The sequence below is a fragment of the Epinephelus fuscoguttatus genome, linkage group LG20 (genome assembly GCF_011397635.1).
Source record: "Epinephelus fuscoguttatus linkage group LG20, E.fuscoguttatus.final_Chr_v1".
NCBI classification, from domain to species: domain Eukaryota; kingdom Metazoa; phylum Chordata; class Actinopteri; order Perciformes; family Serranidae; genus Epinephelus; species Epinephelus fuscoguttatus.
Window position 1 is genome coordinate 39,465,068 of NC_064771.1, and position 26,311 is coordinate 39,491,378.

Genomic DNA, 26,311 nt, shown 5'->3' on the forward strand with positions numbered 1-26,311 from the left:
ACACATAGACACTGTCCAATGAGAAGTCAGGACACTAAAAAACATCCAGTCAGAACACCTGGACACACAGCGTGTCCAATCACAGCTTATCATGTTGCTAACAGGTGAGGGGGCGGGGTTTACATCATGTCAAAAATATATTGTTTACAGCAGCATTGTGAAAAACAAACATAAAAACAACACGTCAGACATGAAAGAGGTCAGCTGATGAGGGGCCGGAGTCTGTCCATCAACGCTTCATGTTCCTACAGTCTGCTTCATGTTCTCATGTTCTCTGTGGGTTCTTTCATGTTCCTGCAGTAACAGTCTGCTTCATGTTCTCATGTTCTCTGTGGGTTCTTTCCTGTTCCTGCAGTAACAGTCTGCTTCATGTTCTCTGTGGGTTCTGTCATGTTTCTGCAGTAACAGTCTGCTTCATGTTCTCGTGTTCTCTGTGGGTTCTTTCCTGTTCCTGCAGTAACAGTCTGCTTCATATTCTCATGTTCTCTGTGGGTTCTTTCCTGTTCCTGCAGTAACAGTCTGCTTCATGTTCTCATGTTCTCTGTGGGTTCTTTCATGTTCCTGCAGTAACAGTCTGCTTCATATTCTCATGTTCTCTGTGGGTTCTTTCCTGTTCCTGCAGTAACAGTCTGCTTCATGTTCTCATGTTCTCTGTGGGTTCTTTCCTGTTCCTGCAGTAACAGTCTGCTTCATGTTCTCTGTGGGTTCTTTCATGTTCCTGCAGTAACAGTCTGCTTCATGTTCTCATGTTCTCTGTGGGTTCTTTCCTGTTCCTGCAGTAACAGTCTGCTTCATGTTCTCTGTGGGTTCTGTCATGTTTCTGCAGTAACAGTCTGCTTCATGTTCTCATGTTCTCTGTGGGTTCTTTCATGTTCCTGCAGTAACAGTCTGCTTCATGTTCTCTGTGGGTTCTGTCATGTTCCCGCAGTAACAGTCTGCTTCATGTTCTCATGTTCTCTGTGGGTTCTTTCATGTTCCTGCAGTAACAGTCTGCTTCATGTTCTCTGTGGGTTCTGTCATGTTCCCGCAGTAACAGTCTGCTTCATGTTCTCAAGTTCTCTGTGCGTTCTTTCATGTTCCTGCAGTAACAGTCTGCTTCATGTTCTCTGTGGGTTCTGTCATGTTCCTGCAGTAACAGTCTGCTTCATGTTCTCATGTTCTCTGTGGGTTCTGTCCTGTTCCTGCAGTAACAGTCTGCTTCATGTTCTCTGAGGATTCTTTCATGTTCCTGCAGTAACAATCTGCTTCATGTTCTCACGTTCTCTGTGGGTTCTGTCATGTTCCTGCAGTAACAGTCTGCCTCATGTTCTCATGTTCTCTGTGGGTTCTGTCATGTTCCTGCACTAACAGTCTGCTTCATGTTCTCATGTTCTCTGTGGATTCTTTCATGTTCCTGCAGTAACAGTCTGCTTCATGTTCTCTGTGGATTCTTTCATGTTCCTGCAGTAACAGTCTGCTTCATGTTCTCTGTGGGTTCTGTCATGTTTCTGCAGTAACAGTCTGCTTCATGTTCTCATGTTCTCTGTGGGTTCTTTCATGTTCCTGCAGTAACAGTCTGCTTCATGTTCTCTGTGGGTTCTGTCATGTTCCCGCAGTAACAGTCTGCTTCATGTTCTCATGTTCTCTGTGGGTTCTTTCATGTTCCTGCAGTAACAGTCTGCTTCATGTTCTCATGTTCTCTGAGTTTTAAAATATCTGTTCTTTGATAAGAACACGAAACTACAAGACGTCTCTGGACATAAAGAAGGAAAGAAGACAACTACCACTCGCAGGGTGCATTTCAATCAGTCAATCAATCAGTCATTCAATCAGTCAATAACTGAAGGAGCTTCACAGTCTGATGTTCTGAACCTGGCGGAACCCGTCCACCCTCTGGAGTCACAGAGTCTACGTTGGTTTCAGTTGTATGTTCTGTGATGTGTTCACTGTCATCAAACAGGCCTCAGGTCAGTTTCAGTCATCGCCCTGGAAATGTCTAAATGACAGTGACAGTCATGTCCATAGTGACGGCTGCCGTCATGTTCTGTGTTCTCATCTGTCATGGCAGGTCAAAGATATAAATCTAAGGACCGTCTCTGTTTGTCAACTAAATGATTTGTACATTTCTACACCGCAGACAGGAAACACGTTCAACAACTGAGCTGTGACTGAGTCAGTAGAACTTTCCATTGTTTGTCTGAGCCTTTATCTTTGGCATCAAACTGCACAGAGTTTAAACGGTTAAAGAACTTTAACATGTGACTGAGAGATGTCACTGCGTACAGTCTGATTAATGAAATAAGAACATGGGTCGACTCTGGTAGAACGTTCTCCTCTGAGAGACGTCACTGCGTACAGTCTGATTAATAAAATAAGAACATGGGTCGACTCTGGTAGAACGTTCTCCTCTGAGAGACGTCACTGCGTACAGTCTGATTAATAAAATAAGAACGTGGGTCGACTCTGGTAGAACGTTCTCCTCTGAGAGACGTCACTGCATACAGGCTGGTTAATAAAATAAGAACGTGGGTCGACTCTGATAGAACGTTCTCCTCTGAGAGACGTCACTGCGTACAGTCTGGTTAATAACATAAAAACGTGGGTCGACTCTGGTAGAACGTTCTCCTCTGAGAGACGTCACTGCATACAGGCTGGTTAATAAAATAAGAACGTGGGTCGACTCTGATAGAACGTTCTCCTCTGAGAGACGTCACTGCGTACAGTCTGGTTAATAACATAAGAACGTGGTTTGACTGATAGAACGTTCTCCTCTGAGAGACGTCACTGCGTACAGTCTGGTTAATAAAATAAGAACATGGGTCGACTCTGATAGAATGTTCTCCTCAGAGAGACGTCACTGCGTGCAGTCTGGTTAATAAAATAAGAACATGGGTCGACTCTGATAGAACGTTCTCCTCTGAGAGATGTTACTGCGTACAGTCTGGTTAATAACATAAGAACGTGGTTTGACTGATAGAACGTTCTCCTCTGAGAGACGTCACTGCGTGCAGTCTGGTTAATAAAATAAGAACGTGGGTCGACTCTGATAGAACGTTCTCCTCTGAGAGACGTCACTGCGTACAGTCTGGTTAATAACATAAGAACGTGGTTTGACTGATAGAACGTTCTCCTCTGAGAGACGTCACTGCGTACAGTCTGGTTATTAAAATAAGAACATGGGTCGACTCTGATAGAACGTTCTCCTCTGAGAGATGTTACTGCGTACAGGCTGGTTAATAAAATAAGAACATGGGTCGACTCTGGTAGAACGTTCTCCTCTGAGAGATGTTACTGCGTACAGTCTGGTTAATAACATAAGAACGTGGTTTGACTGATAGAACGTTCTCCTCTGAGAGACGTCACTGCGTGCAGTCTGGTTAATAAAATAAGAACATGGGTCGACTCTGATAGAACGTTCTCCTCTGAGAGACGTCACTGCGTACAGTCTGGTTAATAACATAAAAACGTGGGTCGACTCTGGTAGAACGTTCTCCTCTGAGAGACGTCACTGCGTACAGTCTGATTAATAAAATAAGAACATGGGTCGACTCTGATAGAACGTTCTCCTCTGAGAGATGTTACTGCGTACAGTCTGGTTAATAACATAAGAACGTGGTTTGACTGATAGAACGTTCTCCTCTGAGAGACGTCACTGCGTACAGTCTGGTTATTAAAATAAGAACATGGGTCGACTCTGATAGAACGTTCTCCTCTGAGAGATGTTACTGCGTACAGTCTGGTTAATAACATAAGAACGTGGTTTGACTGATAGAACGTTCTCCTCTGAGAGACGTCACTGCATACAGGCTGGTTAATAAAATAAGAACGTGGGTCGACTCTGATAGAACGTTCTCCTCTGAGAGACGTCACTGCGTACAGTCTGGTTAATAACATAAAAACGTGGTTTGACTGATAGAACGTTCTCCTCTGGGAGACGTCACTGGGTACAGTCTGGTTAATAACATAAGAACATGGGTCGACTCTGATAGAACGTTCTCCTCTGATAGAACGTTCTCCTCTGAGAGACGTCACTGCGTACAGGCTGGTTAATAACATAAAAACGTGGTTTGACTGATAGAACGTTCTCCTCTGGGAGACGTCACTGCGTACAGTCTGGTTAATAGAATAAGATCGTGGTTTGACTGATAGAACGTTCTCCTCTGAGAGACGTCACTGCGTGCAGTCTGGTTAATAACATAAGAACGTGGTTTGACTGATAGAACGTTCTCCTCTGAGAGACGTCATTGCGTACGGTCTGGTTAATAAAATAAGAACGTGGTTTGACTGATAGAACGTTCTCCTCTGAGAGACGTCACTGCGTACAGACTGGTTAATAAAATAAGAACATGGATCGACTCTGATAGAACGTTCTCCTCTGAGAGACGTCATTGCGTACAGTCTGGTTAATAAAATAAGAACATGGGTCGACTCTGATAGAATGTTCTCCTCTGAGAGATGTTACTGCGCACAGTCTGGTTAATAACATAAGAACGTGGTTTGACTGATAGAACATTCTCCTCTGAGAGACGTCACTGCGTACAGTCTGGTTAATAAAATAAGAACATGGGTCGACTCTGATAGAACGTTCTCCTCTGAGAGACGTCACTGCATACAGTCTGGTTAATAAAATAAGAACATGGGTCGACTCTGATAGAACGTTCTCCTCTGAGAGATGTCACTGCGTGCAGTCTGGTTAATAAAATAAGAACATGGGTCGACTCTGATAGAACGTTCTCCTCTGAGAGATGTTACTGCGTACAGGCTGGTTTATAAAATAAGAATGTGGTTTGACTGATAGAACATTCTCCTCTGAGAGATGTCACTGCGTACAGGCTGGCTAATAAAATAAGAACGTGGTTTGACTGATAGAACGTTCTCCTCTGAGAGACGTCACTGCGTACAGTCTGGTTAATAACATAAGAACGTGGTTTGACTGATAGAACGTTCTCCTCTGAGAGACGTCATTGCGTACAGTCTGGTTAATAAAATAAGAACGTGGTTTGACTGATAGAACGTTCTCCTCTGAGAGACGTCACTGCGTAGAGGCTGGTTAATAAAATAAGAACATGGGTCGACTCTGATAGAACGTTCTCCTCTGATAGATGTCACTGCGTAGAGGCTGGTTAATAACATAAGAACATGGATCGACTGATAGAACGTTCTCCTCTGAGAGACGTCACTGCGTACAGGCTGGTTAATAAAATAAGAACGTGGTTTGACTGATAGAACGTTCTCCTCTGAGAGACGTTACTGCGCCCAGTCTGGTTAATAAAATAAGAACGTGGTTTGACTGATAGAACGTTCTCCTCTGAGAGACGTCACTGCGTAGAGGCTGGTTAATAAAATAAGAACATGGGTCGATTCTGATAGAACGTTCTCCTCTGAGAGACGTTACTGCGTACAGGATGGTTAATAAAATAAGAACATGGGACGACTCTGATAGAACGTTCTCCTCTGATAGACGTCATTGCGTACAGTCTGGTTAATAAAATAAGAACGTGGTTTGACTGATAGAACGTTCTCCTCTGAGAGACGTCATTGCGTACAGTCTGGTTAATAAAATAAGAACGTGGTTTGACTGATAGAACGTTCTCCTCTGAGAGACGTCACTGCGTAGAGGCTGGTTAATAAAATAAGAACATGGGTCGACTGATAGAACGTTCTCCTCTGAGAGACGTCACTGCGTAGAGGCTGGTTAATAAAATAAGAACATGGGTCGATTCTGATAGAACGTTCTCCTCTGAGAGACGTTACTGCGTACAGGATGGTTAATAAAATAAGAACATGGGTCGACTCTGATAGAACGTTCTCCTCTGATAGACGTCACTGCGTACAGGATGGTTAATAAAATAAGAACATGGGACGACTCTGATAGAACGTTCTCCTCTGATAGACGTCACTGCGTACAGGCTGGTTTATAAAATAAGATTGTGGTTTGACTGATAGAACGTTCTCCTCTGATAGACGTCACTGCGTACAGGCTGGTTTATAAAATAAGATTGTGGTTTGACTGATAGAACGTTCTCCTCTGAGAGACGTCACTGCGTACAGTCTGGTTAATGAAATAAGAACATGGGTCGACTGATAGAACGTTCTCCTCTGAGAGACGTCACTGCGTACAGGCTGGTTAATAAAATAAGAACATGGGACGACTCTGATAGAACGTTCTCCTCTGAGAGACGTCACTGCGTACAGGCTGGTTAATAACATAAGAACATGGGAAGACTCTGATAGAATGTTCTCCTCTGATAGACGTCACTGCGTACAGGCTGGTTTATAAAATAAGATTGTGGTTTGACTGATAGAACGTTCTCCTCTGATAGACGTCACTGCGTACAGGCTGGTTTATAAAATAAGATTGTGGTTTGACTGATAGAACGTTCTCCTCTGAGAGACGTCACTGCGTACAGTCTGGTTAATGAAATAAGAACATGGGTCGACTGATAGAACGTTCTCCTCTGAGAGACGTCACTGCGTACAGGCTGGTTAATAAAATAAGAACATGGGACGACTCTGATAGAACGTTCTCCTCTGAGAGACGTGTGATTGTAAATTTAACGTCCCCATCTTGCATATTGTGTCTAGACCTCTTACTTTCACAATGACGTGTAAAATCCTGCAGGATGCCCCGGGTGTGGAAAATCACCCTGGGGGGAATGCTGGTCTCCACAGCATACATCCATTTTGTGTATTGTGTCTAGACTTCTTGCTCTCACAATGACATGTAAAACCCTGCAGGATGCCCCAAGTGTGAAACAACACCCTGGGGGGGGGGGGGGATGCTGGTCCCTACAGCAGACCAAAAGGTAACAAAGAGCAACTTGTTCAAAGACCTTTGTGAAGACCCCTGAAGGACGCTCCCAGGCCACTGAGGGGCGGTCTCCAGGTATAAATGCTTAGCTCTCCCCCTGCTCAGGGTCTTTCTTCATCTTGACCGCTCGCTCACATGTTGATTGACCTTTTCTCAGCTGAGAGAATAAAAACTTTGTCGGCCGGCAGAAGTCTCTTTTTCATTCTTCACCAGCAGCAGAGAATCGGTTAAGAATTTCCACAACAATTTGGTGTCAGAAGTGGGATCCCTCGAGCGATCGTCTGGGACGGGACGCGGACAGTGACAGGCCATCCTGGAAAGGAAAAGATTTCCAGCCTCCAACCTCAAGTCCTCTTCTGAGAAGGGAGGACTGACTGCAAACGCCCCAGATCGTCGCTGGGATTCCACGAACTCAATTTAGCGAAAATTCATCTGGTGAGCACTGAAACATTGACTTTTAAATTCTTTCTTTCCAAAAATTAGGGGTTTAATTCGACATAATATTTTCATTCTTTATTTTATCCACAACCGTGACGTCAGGGTTAAGCGCCCTGACCGTAGGAATCCTTGGGTGAAAGTCCCAGTTGGAATCCTTGTGAAGCAGTTTTGGGTGAAAGTCCCAGTTAACTGTGTGAAACATCCTTGGGTTCCAGTCCCAGTTGGATGTGGGCTTTAAATTGTTTGTGCCTTAGAAACGAAACGATCCTCACAGAGACGTCTGTGTTGTTTGCCGTGCACGGTCTCCTCACTCGGGATGGGAGTAGAAACTCCGTTGAGGCTCGGCCTCTGGAGGGTCCGGTTGTGGATGTAATGAGAAGGAAATATGGGGATAAAAGTTTAAAATACTTAAATGTCTGGACAACTGAGTTTGAATTCCCAGTAGGGGGATCCTTCAGTGTAAAAAACGTAACAACATTAGAAACGAAACTTAAGGAAAAGAGCAACTAATGAGAAGCAAAAGAAAAATTTCTATAAGGAAATTAGAGTTAATGGAAAGCCAAATGGAATGTTTAAAAATGTGGAAGGAGGAAGCAGAAAGTCGTAATAGAAAGACAGTGATGAAGCAGCTGCCTTTTTTATGTGTGAAAAAAGAAACAGACGAAATGCTAGATTCACACTCAAAAGAACAAAAGACTCAGATCTCTTCTTCTCTGAATCCACAGTTGGCTTTGAAGCTTGACCCAGACCTCGACGGCAGCTCCCCTTCAGCCCCACCACCATACTGCTCTACAACACCCAGCGGAGAAGAACAAGCGGACAGCAGAACACAGCAGAACACCAACTCAAGAGCAGCTCATCCTGATGCGCCTGTTTCCCCACAAAACTCAATAGAAGGTCTTTCATCTCCGATTGCACACAGACTCGCAATCCCAATCAAGATGCAGCCTTCAACATGCCCATGGTTGAAGTGTCTGGACCACAAGGAGCAACATTGGTTTTCCGGGCCTGGACCTCCGCCGACATCACGGCAGCCTCACAACACCTGCCCAACCCCGCAGCATCAGGTAAACAATTTGCTGAGGAATTCTCCACGTTTGCCAGGAGTTTAAACCAACTGCAAACGAACTAAAGAGACTATTAATCACCAAAATGAAACCCACAGACTGGAAGAAAATATCTGGAAAATTCCCAGAGGCTGACATTCGGTGTAAGCACATCACCTGGGAAGATGAATCAAATGCTCAGTATAGAGAGTTTGTCACTCGTATCTGTGAAGCATTTACTCAAGTTTTCCCTGTCAAAATCCACATGGAGAGGATCACCGCCTGCAAACAGAGAGATGGTGAAAACCCTGACGAATATCTCACTCGCCTGACGGAAATATTCAGCACATACAGTGGCCTTGAACAGTCTGACGTATCAAGCAATACTCCAGGTGTGAAATTCACCTCAGCAATTATTTTCTGAGCGGGCTTAAACCAGAAGTTGCCTCAGCTGTTAAAAGTTCGTGCATTGGTTGGAATGATGCACGCCTGTCAGAACTCCGTGAACGCCATACATGCCCATGACCAAATAATCTCAAAGAAGAAGAAAAAGGAAGAGACAACACAAAAGAGCTTCACATGGCAGCAGTAACCATGTACAATACAGCCCGAGGACACGGACACAAAAGAGAGAAGCGCGACCAGGGCAAGAACTGGAAAAAAGATCCAGCATTTCCCCCAACGATGTCTGTCATCACTGTGGACAAGTTGGACATTGGAGACGTAACTGCCCGGCACGTTCATCACAAAATTCAGAAGGAGCTTCAGATTGACGAAGGTCAGGGGTTGCCAGAGAGGGATGGACTCCTGCTGACAAGCCCAACCAACCTGTGAGATCGGGGGAAGGTACTGCACCACACACACATACTGGGCAGATTAACTCACAATCCATTCAGAGCTCAGCCAACACACATGCAATTGCTTTAACATATGTTCAGTACACATCTGATCATTTCAAAAGATTTCCACAACACACATTGACCATTTCAGAACAAAATGTTGTCTTCTTGGTTGACTCAGGTGCTACGCATTCTGTGATAAGAGCCTTACAGCTCACTACAAAACCAAAATTGAGTGGGAATCATGTGTATTCTGTTGGTTCATCAGGTCAGACAATTAGAGAAAACATCACTGTCCCACTTAAATGTGAGGATGGACCACATACCAACTTCAAGCATGCATTTTTACTTTCTGAAGTCTGTCCCATCAATCTGATGGGCAGAGACTTAATGTGCAAATTGGGCCTTTGTCTGATCTCAACACCAGCAGGCGTGAAGGTCTACAGACTATCTGACCTAGAGCCAAATTTCTCACACCTTTTTGTTAACCACACCTTAGACCTGCAGTATGCATATCAATGGAAATTGCAACCTTTAACTGCCTTTGAGCTTGTTACAGAAGCCAGAAAGAGGGTCTTAACAGATGCAACAGACTGCATGACACCAGAGGACCTTCACTGCACCTCTCATGTGTCATCAGGACTTGATGAACCATATGAGGAAAACTGGTTAAGAGACAAATTTGATGAACTTACACTAATACACATTTATTGGACACAACATAAATGCGCTATATCAGTCCTCCTCACACCAGCTCAGTGTGATGTGTACACTCTAAATCATTCCGTGCCACACATCGCACTCACAAAACACACATCAGATAACTGGGATGATTTGGGCCCATTCGTAAAAGCATGTCAGCGCAGCCGATTGGCAAGAAACATCTGATCGATCTATTTTCTTTTCACCAACACTGCAGTGCTACTATAAAAGTTTAACATCTGTTGTGCACACTCAAAGAAAAATCCAGCTGGTACCTCAAAGCACTTCTAAATGTTTTTCCTTTATGTCTGAAGAACAAGCAGCAGCTATTACAGCCCTACAGGAAGTCCCAAAGACACTGTGGGCTGTCAGTAAGTATGACGTTGGCCTCATAAAAAACTGTGAACCTGTTGTCATTACTCCAAAATCAGACTTCAGACCTTGCAAAGCTCAATATCCACTTAAGCAAGAAGCCATTGATGGTATAACACCAGTGTTCGAGTCTCTTAAAGCAGCAGGAGTAATTGTTCCTTGCGACAACTCTCCAGTGCGCACACCTCTGTTCCCTGTGAAAAAGATCAGAGATAAGGACCAACCGACGGAGTGGCGCTTTGTTCAAGATCTACAAGCAGTGAATGCAGCAGTCCAACCCAGAGCCCCAAAGCGTTCGAATCCTTACACCATCTTGTCTCAAGTTCCATCTAATGCAAAATTCTTTTCAGTGGTGGACCTTTCTAATGCTTTCTTTAGTGTTCCTGTCCATCCAGAAAGCCAATTCTGGTTCGCTTTTAACTTCAATGGGCGAGGCTACACATTTACTCGTCTATGTCAAGGCTATTGTGAAAGTCCCACCATCTACAATGAAGCTCTCAGACAGAGTCTTGAATCTCTTGTTCTCTCTCAAGGCACTGCCCTGTTACAGTATGTCGATGACCTCATGATCTGCAGTCCGACCAGAGAGCAATGTGAAGTGGACACGGTCAAACTCTTGAAACGTCTGGCAAGCAATGGCCACAAGGCAAGCCTGTCTAAACTTCAGTTTGTCCAGGAGAAGGTCATTTTCCTAGGTCATGTCATCACTTCTGAAGGTAAGATGCTTTCACCAAAGAGGATCGAGGCGATTCAAAACCTTCCCAAGCCCATCACAAAGAAACAGATGATGTCATTTCTTGGCATGTGTTCTTATTGCAGACAGTTTATTCGAACTACAGCATTCTTGAAGCCCCACTCTCTTCCCTCATTCATAAAAAAAATCTACAGTCACAGGATAAGATCACATGGACTCTTGAGGCTGAACAATCTTTCACTAAGCTGAAGTTTGCTTTACAAACCGCTCCGACTTTGGGTCTGCCTGACCCAACTAGGCCTTTTACTCAAACTGTAGATGAGAAGAATGGGTGTATGACTTCTGTTCTGCTGCAGGATCACGGGAACAAGCTACGTCCTGTAGCTTACTTTTCTTCTAAGCTGGACCCTGTGGCAGCGGGCCTCCCAAGATGCATCAGAGCTGTGGCTGCCGCGGAGAAAGCAATTATGGCATCCAGAGACATTGTGGGCTATTCTGATGTAACTCTCCTAGTTCCACACGCTGTGTCCATGATTCTGCTTGAACAAAAAACTTCCCATCTTTCCACAGCACGGTGGTTACGATATAACACGGTACTTCTAGAAATGCCTAACATCACTGTCAAAAGATGTAATGTGTTAAATCCTGCCACTCTCTTTCCCACACCAGATGATGGAGAGGAACATAACTGCGTAACCGTCCTCCAACAGGTTTGCTCTCCAAGACCAGATCTACAAGAAACTCCACTAATCAACCCAGATCTGGTTCTTTTGTAGATGGATCTGCTTCACGTGATCCACAAACTGGACAACAAGGTTGGATTTGCTGTTGTCACTAACCATGAAACTCTTGTCTCAGATTCACTCCCCTCTCACTATTCTGCACAGGCGGCAGAACTAATAGCATTAACAGAGGCATGCAAACTGGCACACAACAAGACAGTAACTATCTACACTGATTCTAGATATGCATTTGGCGTTGTGCATGATTTTGGTACTCTGTGGAAACACAGACAATTCTTAAAATCTGACGGAAAACCCATTCTCCATCATGACAAGGTTGCAGATCTTCTGAATGCAATCCTGCTCCCAAAATCAATTGCTGTTTGCAAATGTCTTGCTCACACTAACAACTCAGACTCCGTCTCTCTAGGAAACGCAAGAGCTGATGCCGCTGCCAAAAGAGCTGCACTCCAACCCGCCAACTTTAATCCTTCATTTGTTTCAACCCCAGTCTCTATTCCCAGCTCCTCACAGCACTGCAGTCCTTTGCCACACCACAGGAAAAGACGCTGTGGAAACGCTGTGGTGCCATGCAGAAAGAGGAGGGCGTTTGGTGGGGCCCGATAACAAACCCTGCCTGCCTAAACACTTCTTTCCCCATTTTGCAAAGCTGACACATGGAATGGATCATGTGTCAAAAGGGGGAATGTTGGATGCCCTGACTCAACATTGGTTCACCAAAGGTTTTTCAGCTTACGCACAGAAGTTTTGCCAATCATGTATGGTTTGTGTGACACATAATGCAGGTAAGAACAAAACAATGACACACGCTGCACACCCACCACCAAACAGGCCGTTCGAACATATAATGATGGATTTCATAGAACTGTCACCAGCAGAAGGAAGAAACACTGCCTGGTGATGGTTGACATGTGGTCAAAATGGGTTGAAGCTTTTCCAGCAAAACATCAAAGCAGCCAAGTGGTAGCAAAGGCTCTGTTAACTGAAATAATTCCCAGATGGGAATACCAACAAGATTGAGCAGTGACAATGGTTCACACTTTGTTAATTCCAATAACCCAAATCAGTAAATTCCTTGCAATTGATCTCAGACAACATTGTTCATATCACGCTGCCAGTGGAGGAGCTGTCGAGCGGAAAATGGCACCCTGAAATCCAAATTAGCCAAATGTTGTGAGGAAACAGGACTGCCATGGACTAAAGCTCTGCCTATTGCTCTATTACACATGAGAATGAGGAAAAGGTCCAGAGTAAACATGAGTCCTTTTGAAATTCTTTTTGGCAGACCTCCATCCCTAGGAGTAGAGCCTGTAACCAGACCACTCCCCTCCACTGGCCTTTGTGAGGATGACATGTTACAGTATTGCAAAAACTTATCATCCTCTCTCTCTCTCATCTCTCAGCAGGTGAAAGCAGCCCTCCCATCACCAGCCTCCACCCCACTCCATGATTTCCAGCCCGGTGATTGGGTGGTGATAAAGGACCTGAGAAGGAAGCACTGGCACTCCAGGCGGTGGCGAGGTCCATTCCAGATACTCCTGACAACGCACACTGCTGTAAAGGTCGCTGAGAGAGCAACGTGGGTCCACGCCAGCCACTGCAGGAGGATCCCTGAGCCGACGGAGGAATTCAACTGCCAACCCGGACGGCGTGGACGTGGCGGCGTGGCGAGCGGGCGAACACAGAGAGAACAACAAGGGACAACTCCGTGAATGCAGCAGACACCAGCTAGACGTGGGAAACCAACTACAACAACCTTCTCATCCCATCGAATCACATCATGCACCACCTGATCCTGCTCCTATCATGCTCAGCGATGTTGATAGAAGCCTACACATATGATCCCGCCAAGACTGTCACCCTGACTGAAGGGCAGAGTGCAACATTCACTTGCAACATCTATCCTGAAAGTCTGCGATTTGGTCAAATTCGTGCATATTATGCCGAATATGACAAATACCTGTGCAGAGATCCCTGTGGACCGCGCGATTGGCATTTGGTTGTGGCAGCCACGAGCAAAATCCTTGCCCCAAACAAAGACTCGTTTCAACATGACCAAATCCCACATTCCAACGGAGCACGCATCGTCATCTCTAATGTCAGACCAACTGATGCAGGTACATATTGGTGTGGAATCGAATATCCAAACTCCGATATGTACAGGCAACTCAGGATCGTGGTCAATGGGCCACCGCACTCACATGACGCTCCACTTAACATGTTGCCAAATGTTAAGTCCATCCCACCAACTCCTGAAATAGATAGCCACCACCCAGACAATTTAAACGTCATGGACCACAGAGGGAACACAGTGCAGCAAGCCCTCAGGCAGTGCAACGACAACAATGCATGTGCCTTAGCCCTTTTACACAAAAGGAACTGAAGATCCCTGGTGACTGTTGGGTTTGTCATTCTCTGACAACCAGATGGCAAGCCAGACCACTCACGGCAAAAATTGTGTCACAAGGTCACACGAAGGAACCTTGGGGCAGAGAAGAACATGGCAAATGTACTGTCCCTCTGGGAATGATGACTTTACTGATTGCTGGCCAACAACTAAGGGAAAATGTCTCAGTTACAGCACACCCCAATATCACCTGCACTGACTCCTCAACCCCAGTAACATGGCATTTGATGTTCCCTTACAACATGCAGAGACCTGTGTTTGTTCGGCATCATCATTAGGGCCTCATCTAGGACAGTCAAGCTGTCAAACTAAAATATTTGTAAACACCACGGCATCAACTAATTGCTCCCATAGGTGGCCTAATAACACACTGACAAGATTTGCGTGTCCATTTAAACATCTTTCATCCCAACCGGGAATAATGTGGTCTTGCGGTGGAAAAGCTTATCATGGTTTGCCACCTCAGTTTCAATGGTCTGGCTGTTGCCACCCATCAATAGTTACCACAGATACAACAGTCTTCCTTAAGAAGGTTCCCACTATCACTAACATTCAGTCCACCACACATTTTCGAGATCGCAGAGATATCACTGGCGTCCCCTCAAAATATGACGGTTATGTTTTGGCTGATCCTTGGACTTCCCCCAATGCCAATGTTGGCTGGTCTCTATTTTTAGGAGGGGGAACCGCTGCAGCCCTGAACAAAATTAATGGACTGGCCTGGTCTGTTCTCTCTCTGGCAAACCGAACTGAAGCAGCTCTTACTTTAGTCAACACTGAAATGTTTGCAATTAGAACAGCAGTTATTCAACACAGACTTGCTCTTGATATCATCTTTGCTGAAAAAGGAGGTGTTTGCAAGATACTTAATGCCTCCTGTTGTTTCTATGTTCCTGATGAATACGAGAACATCACCAACATTATCAAACACATGCAAGATGCCATTAGGCCCCACCAGCTGCAGATGATTCATGGTTCTCTTGGTTGAAGGTTTGGGGTCAAGAATGGTCATCATGGTTCCTAACAATGATTGTACCGGTAATTATTTTCTTTTACTCTGCACCATAACTCCCTGTGTGTTGAAATGGCTGCCTACTGTACTTACCAGGAAGATAATTCAATCCTCCACGTATGTCCATGCGAGCGTTAATAGTGACCACCAAATTTCAATTTCAGTTCCTGTCCCTGATCTGCCTCACTACTCCAGCTCAGACTCTGAATTTGATGATGACATTTGGTAAACATTTCTTTTCTTTCTTTTTGTTTTCTTTACTTTTGTTTTATTTTACCTCCCTTTTGATGATTATTATTTTTATTCCTTCCTTTACTGTTATTGACATTGTATCTCCCTTCCCCTCTGAACAACTGCTATGATGATGCATTTTAAATCCACGTGAACTAATGTGTCGGATATTCAAGTTGTGACCAACCTTTGTAATATTTGCTTTATGGTTTTTTTTTGTTGTTTTTTTTAATCACTGTTGTGTTTATTATTACTGATTAATAGATAATCAAAAGGGGAATTGTGATTGTAAATTTAACGTCCCCATCTTGCATATTGTGTCTAGACCTCTTACTTTCACAATGACGTGTAAAATCCTGCAGGATGCCCCGGGTGTGGAAAATCACCCTGGGGGGAATGCTGGTCTCCACAGCATACATCCATTTTGTGTATTGTGTCTAGACTTCTTGCTCTCACAATGACATGTAAAACCCTGCAGGATGCCCCAAGTGTGAAACAACACCCTGGGGGGGGGGGGGGATGCTGGTCCCTACAGCAGACCAAAAGGTAACAAAGAGCAACTTGTTCAAAGACCTTTGTGAAGACCCCTGAAGGACGCTCCCAGGCCACTGAGGGGCGGTCTCCAGGTATAAATGCTTAGCTCTCCCCCTGCTCAGGGTCTTTCTTCATCTTGACCGCTCGCTCACATGTTGATTGACCTTTTCTCAGCTGAGAGAATAAAAACTTTGTCGGCCGGCAGAAGTCTCTTTTTCATTCTTCACCAGCAGCAGAGAATCGGTTAAGAATTTCCACAACAGACGTCACTGCGTACAGGCTGGTTAATAACATAAGAACATGGGACGACTCTGATAGAATGTTCTCCTCTGATAGACGTCACTGCGTACAGGCTGGTTTATAAAATAAGATTGTGGTTTGACTGATAGAATGTTCTCCTCTGATAGACGTCACTGCGTACAGGCTGGTTTATAAAATAAGATTGTGGTTTGACTGATAGAACGTTCTCCTCTGAGAGACGTCACTGCGTACAGTCTGGTTAATAAAATAAGAACGTGGTTTGACAGATAGAACGTTCTCCTCTGATAGACGTCACTGCGTACAGGCTGGTTAATAAAATAAGAACATGGGACGACTCTGATAGAATGTTCTCCTCTGATAGACGTCACTGCGTACAGGCTGGTTTATAAAATAAGATTGTGGTTTGACTGATAGAACGTTCTCCTCTGATAGACGTCACTGCGTACAGGCTGGTTTATAAAATAAGATTGTGGTTTGACTGATAGAACGTTCTCCTCTGAGAGACGTCACTGCGTACAGTCTGGTTAATAAAATAAGAACGTGGTTTGACAGATAGAACGTTCTCCTCTGAGAGACGTCACTGCGTACAGTCTGGTTAATAGAATAAGATCGTGGTTTGACTCATAGAACGTTCTCCTCTGAGAGACGTCACTGCGTACAGTCTGGTTAATAAAATAAGATCGTGGTTTGACAGATAGAACGTTCTCCTATGAGAGACGTCACTGTGTACAGGCTGGTTAATAAGATAAGAGTCTGAGTGATGCTGAAAATCAGCAGTCACATGATCAACACTGATGGATCTAAGATGTCTTTAGAACCGCCCACACATTAAAAAACAGGAGGAGGATCCATTTCATGATAAATCTGAATTAAAGTGCTCTCATGTTAGAGAACGGCTGTTACTGCCTACCTTCAGCCTCACTTGCTGACTCATTACTGGACAAACTCTAAGCTGGTTTACTCGGAGACCTCAACTGGGAGTGGTCATCATCATCATCCTCATCCTCACTAAAGGACACATGTGACTCTAATGACTGAGTGAATCTGGACACGGGACTAGACACGACTCGATCTGATTTTAACAAACACAGGTTGTCTGTGAGCGACTGAAAGATCTCTGAGAGTAAACCAGGTTATATAGATTTATGAGAACAAACCATCGTCCTGATGTTTTGTGTGTTTAACAGTGACCTTGGTGTTTCACACACGGCTGACCTTGATCTGGTCTGGGACTATTTTAAATCCACTTCCTTGGCTACACGTGATAAACGTGACGATTCAGGAGCAGTGGTTGAGACTCCCACTGATTTTAATTCTGCTGCCTCAGTCTGCTGATACAGGGACACATCTTACAACAAGAAATTCTGTCTCACGTTCTCCTTTTCTTCTGTTCTCCTGTCCCACGTTCTTCTGTTCTCCTGTCTCATGTTCTACTGGTCTCCAGTCCCACGTTCTCCTTTTCTCCTGTCCCATGTTCTCCTGTCCCACGTTCTCATTTTCTCCTGTCCCATGGTCTTCTGTTCTCGTGTCTCATGTTCTACTGGTCTCCTGTCCCACGTTCTCCTGTTCTCCTGTCCCACGTTCTCCTGTCCCATGTTCTCCTGTTCTTCTGTTCTCCTGTCCCATGTTTTTCTGTTCTCCTGTCCCACGTTCTCCTGTTCTCCTGTCCCACGTTCTCCTGTTCTTCTGTTCTCCTGTTCCATGTTCTTCTGTTCTCCTGTCCCATGTTTTCCTGTTCTCCTGTCCCATGCTGTCCTTTTCTCCTGTCTCAGCTCCACCACTTCATAAAGTTCTGATGAGCCTTCTCTGGTCCAGATAAGAACAAGTCTTTTTAAAACCTGCTGCAGGTTTTACTGCAGCACAATTGGAAGGTGCAGTGTGAACGTCTCTGTTTCTGTGACCTCAGTGTGCACGTGTGTGTGAACGTCTCTGTTTCTGTGACCTCAGTGTGCACGTGCGTGTGAACGTCTCTGTTTCTGTGACCTCAGTGTGCACGGTGTGTGAACGTCTCTGTTTCTGTGACCTCAGTGTGAACGTGTGTGTGAATGTCTCTGTTTCAGTGACCTCAGTGTGAACGGTGTGTGTGAACGTCTCTGTTTCTGTGACCTCAGTGTGAACGTGTGTGTGAACGTCTCTGTTTCTGTGACCTCAGTGTGCACGGTGTGTGAATGTCTCTGTTTCAGTGACCTCAGTGTGCACGTGTGTGTGAACGTCTCTGTTTCTGGGACCTCAGTGTGCACGTGTGTGTGAACGTCTCTGTTTCTGTGACCTCAGTGTGAACGTGTGTGTGAATGTCTCTGTTTCTGTGACCTCAGTGTGCACGGTGTGTGTGAACGTCTCTGTTTCTGTGACCTCAGTGTGCACGTGTGTGTGAACGTCTCTGTTTCTGTGACCTCAGTGTGAAAGTGTGTGTGAATGTCTCTGTTTCTGTGACCTCAGTGTGAACGTGTGTGTGAATGTCTCTGTTTCTGTGACCTCAGTGTGAAAGTGTGTGTGTGAATGTCTCTGTTTCAGTGACCTCAGTGTGCACGTGTGTGTGAATGTCTCTGTTTCTGTGACCTCAGTGTGAACGTGTGTGTGAATGTCTCTGTTTCTGTGACCTCAGTGTGCACGTGTGTGTGAATGTCTCTGTTCTGTGACCTCAGTGTGCTGCACGTGTGTGTGAATGTCTCTGTTTCTGTGACCTCAGTGTGAACGTGTGTGTGTGAATGTCTCTGTTTCTGTGACCTCAGTGTGCACGTGTGTGTGAATGTCTCTGTTTCTGTGACCTCAGCGTGAACGTGTGTGTGAATGTCTCTGTTTCTGTGACCTCAGTGTGAATGTTTGTGTGAACGTCTCTGTTTCTGTGACCTCAGCGTGAACGTGTGTGTGAATGTCTCTGTTTCTGTGACCTCAGCGTGAACGTGTGTGTGAATGTCTCTGTTTCTGTGACCTCAGCGTGAACGTGTGTGTGTGAATGTCTCTGTTTCTGTGACCTCAGTGTGCACGTGTGTGTGAATGTCTCTGTTTCTGTGACCTCAGTGTGCACGTGTGTGTGAATGTCTCTGTTTCTGTGACCTCAGCGTGAACGTGTGTGTGTGAATGTCTCTGTTTCTGTGACCTCAGCGTGAACGTGTGTGTGAATGTCTCTGTTTCTGTGACCTCAGCGTGAACGTGTGTGTGTGAATGTCTCTGTTTCTGTGACCTCAGTGTGCACGTGTGTGTGAACGTCTCTGTTTCTGTGACCTCAGTGTGCACGTGTGTGTGAATGTCTCTGTTTCTGTGACCTCAGTGTGCACGTGTGTGTGAATGTCTCTGTTTCTGTGACCTCAGCGTGAACGTGTGTGTGTGAATGTCTCTGTTTCTGTGACCTCAGTGTGAATGTTTGTGTGAACGTCTCTGTTTCTGTGACCTCAGCGTGAACGTGTGTGTGAACGTCTCTGTTTCTGTGACCTCAGCGTGAACGTGTGTGTGAACGTCTCTGTTTCTGTGACCTCAGCGTGAACGTGTGTGTGAACGTCTCTGTTTCTGTGACCTCAGTGTGAACGTGTGTGTGAACGTCTCTGTTTCTGTGACCTCAGTGTGAACGTGTGTGTGTGAATGTCTCTGTTTCTGTGACCTCAGCGTGAACGTGTGTGTGTGAACGTTTCTGTTTTTATTTTACTTCCTTTCTCTGAGCTGATTTTATGTTTTCTGTTTGTTTCACTGTGACGGTTTTTTTTAAAAATGAAACTAATTCTGTCGACTGAGGAAGAAGAGATCTGTCACATGACTGACACCACTGTCACATGACTGACACCACTCAATCAATTTAGAATGTATCATAATCAATTATACCGTCGAATTGGTTTTTTTTTTTTTTTTCCGGTTGCAGTTGATTTCTCATAAACTGTTTTTGTTTGTAGTTCAAATAAACACAAGAAGTTTGTGCTCTGGAGAAAGGATCAGCACTCAGTGAATAACCTCCTAAGCCCTATGATAAGCTATTATGGCAAGGCTTAACTATACAGACCAGTGAGCAGTGATAACTAACATGTCTTTGGGGTCATCAGGTGGGAACCTCCTTTCACCAGTGTTTCATCTAGTTGGTCCCACGACACCTCCAGGAGGCTAGACAGTGATCTCTGGCGTCCCAGAGACACTCCCCTAATGCCAGGTCTCATTGCTCCCCACACCAACCCAACAACCTCCTTTACCTTACTTACACATGGCTTTCTCAGCCCAAACAGCACTGCCACCTTCAACCAAAACCAGGCTCCGTACATGCGAGCTCCAGGTAGAGACAGTGCTGATACTACCTTTCCTAGCACATTCACCATACTCTGTTTCACACGCTACATAGCATAACTACAATGTAAGCTAAAGTTAAAGGAGATCGATAAAGTCTCAGGATCAGCAAACACACTCACCTTGCCGCATGGCCTCAAACAAAATGGATTAAAATAGGCCACTCCCACACTTAAAACTTCCTCTTCCTGGATTTCTCCTGAGAGGAAGTGGATCTCTCCACCTGATCTCAAGGAGTTATGTGCCCTGTTTAGTAGTTCCCCCTGCTGGCCCCCAGCTGACATTATTTCTTCTCTTATAGATAAACTGGCTACACCTGACTGCTTCATCTGACATTTCCCTCACTGTCTTCCTGAAACTCTGTCCCTGCACTCTGAGTTCCCCCAGGAGCGAGACAGCTGATCTTGCTATGAATCCCCTACACCCCACTTCCACTGGACAAATCCTAGTCTTCCAGCCTCGCTGCTCAGCTTCTGCTCCTAAGTCTGCATATCTAACCTTTTTTCTTTCATAGGCTTCTTCCACTGAGTCTTCCCAAGGAACTGTCAGCTCAATGAAATAAACTATCTGTTGACTCACTGACCACAACACTAAGTCAGGCCTCTGCCCGGTACAAACTATTTCCTGGAGAACAACAAGCTTTCCCCCTAAATCTACTTGCATTTCCCAATCACAAGCACCTTCTAGGCGGCCACACCCTTGCCTCATTACTAACTTATCTCGTCTGTGTTTCTCTCCCTCACGGACAAACTGAATTACTAAACTCCTATCCTTAACACCTTCTGAATTCACCTGTCTTCATTTCCCTTCGATACCTGCAGCTAAACATTTCAACACCTGGTTAAGTCGCTATGTATATCGGCCTTGTGACAAGCTAACTTTACAGCCTGACAAAATATACTTTAAGGTTGCAGTACCTGAACACAATGGGCATGATGGGTCCTCATTTACCCACAGTTTTAGGTTCTGGGGGGCTGATAACACATCATATGTAGCCCCTACCAGGAATCTAATACGATTCTCCTCCATACTCCACAGGTCCCTCCAACTAAGCTTCCTCTTCTCTACACTTTCCCAATTCAACCACTGTCCCTGCTTAGCCTGGGCCACTACCTTTGCACCCCTTACTATCTCCTCCTGTCTACGTATCTGTTCCATGACCAGCTTTCTTTTATCTTTGAGACCTGCTTTATTCCATACCAGTTTGCCTGAGCCAAGCCCCAGGCCTCCCCGGCCAAACTGAACATTACCTACAATCTCTGCATGCCTAAGAGCTGCCTCTGCCTCCTGAACTGCCGATCTTGGGTTCTACTTCCTCCCTTTGGTTGGATTTGGAACCACACTCCTAACTACCACGTCCTTACTCCCAGATAACAAGAGCTCTGTCCTGACCTTGGTACATTTAAATTCCTCTGTTAAACTAGATACTGGCAGCTGAAGTATCCCTTTTCCATACAATGCAACACTACTTAGGCACCTAGGAGCACCCAACCACTTCCTAATATATGAGCTAACCGACCTTTCAATTCTCTCCACTATGGATATTGGAATTTCATAAATTGACAGTGGCCACATTAACCTAGGATATAGCCCAAACTGCAAACACCACAACTTCAACTTTCTTGGAAGTTCTGATTTATCTATTCTATCCAATCCTTCTGCCACATCTTTCCTAAATTTCACCACCTGTTCCTCATCATTCAACTCCACATTGTACCACCTACCTAAGCTCTTTACTGGCTTTTCCCTAATTGTTGGGATTTCCTCATCATCTATGACAAACTTCCTATCACTTAACTTCCCTCTACGTATTGAGATGCTTCTAGATTTACTAGGCTTCATCTTCATGCTGGCCCACTTGAGGTTCTTATTTAACTAGTAGCCTCTTTGTACATGGCATTGTTGTGGTCACCAGTGTCATGTCATCCATGTAAGCCCTAACTGGTGGAAAATGCAACCCGTTCTGCCGTCTCTCCCCACCTACCACCCACTTGGAAGCCCTGATGATTACTTCCATTGCCATAGTAAATGCTAATGGAGAAATTGTACACCCTGCCATGATGCCTATTTCTAGCCTAATGTAATCTGTTATTATTCTGAACACATGATGGTTTACTGTCAGAGGTCAGAGGTTAATTTATCTGTTGCTGTCTGTATTTTTTTTTTTATTTTAAATCATTTTTATTGATCTTATTTAATTGTTTTTAGTTTCTGGTGTCTGCTCATCTTCCTGTTATTTCAGTGTTTGATCAGCTCGTCACTTATTAATCATTAACCTGTTTGAGACTTGCTTTACAAATGAAGGTTGATTGATTGATTGGTTGATTAACTGGTCCAGTGGGGCCAGAGGACAAACAGACAGATAAACAGACGTCTCTTTTTTGTGCTCTACTTCTCTTTGAAGTCCAGTTTAACCAGTTCAACTCGGCTCAGATCTCCAAACATCTAAGTCGGATTCAGTCAAGTTCTGGATCAGTTCAGCAGGTCCAGATGACGTCAGTCCACCACAGTCCAGAATCCACAAACCAGTCGGATGCTGTTGGTCCTTGAAAATCTTTAAATCTTTATAACCACAAACAAAAAGTCAGAACGACTCAGATCCTCCAGTGGGAGATGTTCTCCCATGTGATCCAGTCTGGTCTCTGTGGTTCTGGTTCTCCCATATGATCCAGTCTGGTCTCTGTGGTTCTTGTTTGGTTGCTCTAACAGAGCCAGTAGTTTGAAACCAGGAGTCATCAGTGAGAACCAGCACAGGTTCTGCTCATCATGGTCGAATAAGAGAGTTTACTTTCTTTTTAAGATCTGGAAGGTGTTGGAAGGTCCTGAAAGGTGTTGGAAGGTCCCGAATGGGTTCTACAAAGGTTCTAGATGGTTCTGTAGGGTTCTGAGATAGTTTGTAGAACAGTGTTCTCATCTCATCTTCCTGAGTCTGGCTCGGTTCTCTTTGTCTCGTTTCTTTAAGGATGTGATGTAGTGATGAAAGAGTACTTCCTGTTCCTTCTTCCTATTGAGGGCATCAAACCGCTGGTCACCACGGTAACGAGCACAGAACTCTTTAAAGGTCGATCTGCAGAGAGCCATAAAGAGACAGGTGACGGTCAGGTGATGTGGAGACACCGCCAAGTCCAGCAGCATGTTGTTGAATCACTGCAGCATGCAGAGAAACAACAGCATGACAACAACATGACAACACAACAACATGACTAAAAACAACATGACAACAACAACACGACAACAATGTGACAACTACATGACAACGTGACAACAACTCGACAACAACAAGACAATATGAAAACAACACAATGACAACTTGACAACAACTAGACAACAACACAACAATATCATGACAACAACAAACAACAACATGACAACAACATGACAATGACACGACAAAAACATGCCAACAACAGAACAACATAACAATAACACGACAACAAACAACAACATGACAACAACCAAATACAACATGACAAACACATGACAACATGACTAATTATGACAACATGACAACAACACAACAGCATGAAAACAACTAACAACAACATGACAACTACATTACAACAACACGAAAACAACATGACAACAACAAAAAAACACTGACATGGAGACAACAAACAACAACATGACAATAACATTACAGCAACATAACAACAACATGAAAACAACAATATGAACACAACACAACAAAAACATGACAACAACATGACAACATGACACGGCACAACAACAACATGGCAACAACACTGCAACATGACGACAACAACAAACAACAAAAACAAAAACATGACAACAACAACACAACAACAAACAATGTGACAATATGACAACAAACAACATGACAACAAACAACAACATGGCATCAGCACAACATGACAACAACAAGAAAACAACTAACAACAACACAACAGCAGCATGACATCAAACAACAACATGACAGCAACAAGACAACAAACAACAACATGACAACAATGGACAAAAACACGACAACAAACAACAACATGACAACGACAAACAACATGAAAACAACACAACTGTATGAAAACAACTAACAAAACACGGCAACATCACAACAACAACAACAACTACAACATGACAACAACAAACAACAACATGAGAAAAACAAAGAACAACAACACAACAACATGACAACAAACAACATGACAACAACCAAATACCACATGACAAACACATGACAACAACATGACTAATTACAACAACAACATGACAACAACACAACAACATGAAAACAACTAACAATCAATCAATCAATCAATCAATTTTATTTATAAACATGTCAACAACGTAATAACAACAACATGAAAAGAACAAACAACATGACAACAACTAACAACAACATGGAAACATCAAACAACATGACAACAAACAACATTACAATAACATGACAACAACATCACAACATGACAACAACACATCAACAACAACATGACAACAACATGGAAACATGACAACAACATGACAGTAACAAAGAACAACATGACAACATAACAATAACATGACAACCACACAACAAATAACATGACAGCAACATGGCAGCAACATGGAAACATCAAACAACAACATGACAACAACTAACAACAACATGACAACAACAAACGACAACATGACAACAACAACCAACAACATGACAACATATCAATAGCATGACTACCACACAACAAACAACATGACAACAACATGGCAGCAAACATGTCAACAACTGGACATCAACAAAAAATAACATGCCAACAACAAACAACAACATGACAACAACAAAGAACAACATGACTACAACATGACAACATGGCAACAACATGACAACATGAAAACTACAAACAACATGACAACAGACAACAACATGACAACATGACAACCACATGGCACCATTAAACAACAACATGACAACAACACAACAAAATAATAAACAACATGACAACACTATGACCAAACTCCAAATGACGTCTGGTTTCTGTTTGCTGCTCCGACGCTGAGCTGACGTTGATGTGAAGGTTTAGCAGTGATGTTTAAAAAACACTAAAACAGGAAACACACGAACACGTGTCAACATTAAACTACATGCGTGTCTTCGTGGCGGCTCCGGCAGAGCTCAGACTGTATCTGACTGTTTTGTGTTTTTGTGTTTGGAGAAGAACAGTTTTGGTGGAAAATGTCTCTTAGACTCTGATGTCATTGATGATGTCACTCAGCAGAGCAGCCGCGGCCGACACACAGAAATAAAACAATGACATTAAAAATACTTTGATCAGTCACTATTTAACCAAAACGCGTGTCTACGTGTTCATGAACTTTTTACTGTTTGATGCCACGCTTTGTGTGATTGGCTGAGCTGTGTCAGAGTCAGGATGTGATTGGCTGAGCTGTGTCAGAGTCAGGATGTGATTGGCTGAGGTGTGTCAGGGTCAGGATGTGATTGGCTGAGGTGTGTCAGAGTCAGGATGTGATTGGCTGAGGTGTGTCAGGGTCAGGATGTGATTGGCTGAGATGTGTCAGAGTCAGGATGTGATTGGCTGAGCTGTGTCAGAGTCAGGATGTGATTGGCTGAGGTGTGTCAGGGTCAGGATGTGATTGGCTGAGCTGTGTCAGAGTCAGGATGTGATTGGCTGAGCTGTGTCAGAGTCAGGATGTGATTGGCTGAGGTGTGTCAGGGTCAGGATGTGATTGGCTGAGCTGTGTCAGAGTCAGGATGTGATTGGCTGAGGTGTGTCAGGGTCAGGATGTGATTGGCTGAGGGTGTATTTAATAACCACTCAGCTCTTTAACATTTTGTACATGAACTGTCACAAACTGACAGCGCCTCCTGCAGGAGACAGAGTCCGGACGTCGACTCTGAAACTGATGACGTCGTTCAGACATGTTCAGTCTCCATCAGTCTGCTGAGAACACGAACTGTGTGGCGTCAGCCGGAGTTTGATCCTCTGTGATGTGACAGGTGGACAAACACCTGCAGGTCCAGGTGAG

The 26,311-nt window shown here is 44.3% G+C and overlaps 1 protein-coding gene and 1 long non-coding RNA gene across 47 annotated transcripts in view; both read right to left on the reverse strand.

The window, feature by feature from the left end:
- Window positions 1-16,075: 16,075 nt before the first annotated feature.
- On the reverse strand, window positions 16,076-20,302 carry LOC125880584 (uncharacterized). Of its 46 annotated transcripts, none has more exons than XR_007448091.1 (7): window positions 19,625-19,643; window positions 19,002-19,501; window positions 18,754-18,919; window positions 18,504-18,587; window positions 18,176-18,462; window positions 18,093-18,133; window positions 16,076-18,052 (listed from the first exon to the last, which is right to left on the reverse strand). It is a non-coding gene; the product is annotated as an uncharacterized LOC125880584 (long non-coding RNA). The 46 variants fall into 46 exon arrangements; XR_007448111.1 differs by having other exon boundaries at window positions 18,024-18,133; window positions 18,176-18,216; window positions 18,298-18,462; XR_007448112.1 differs by lacking the exon at window positions 18,093-18,133 and having other exon boundaries at window positions 16,076-18,011; window positions 18,298-18,462.
- Window positions 20,303-23,245: 2,943 nt separating this feature from the next.
- The window catches only part of tcerg1l (transcription elongation regulator 1 like), an 87,363-nt gene continuing 84,297 nt past the window's right edge, over window positions 23,246-26,311 (reverse strand). The window contains exon 16 of the mRNA XM_049564394.1: window positions 23,246-23,402. Within this exon, the coding sequence (XP_049420351.1) occupies window positions 23,246-23,402 (157 nt within the window). The remainder of the gene's footprint in view (window positions 23,403-26,311) is intronic.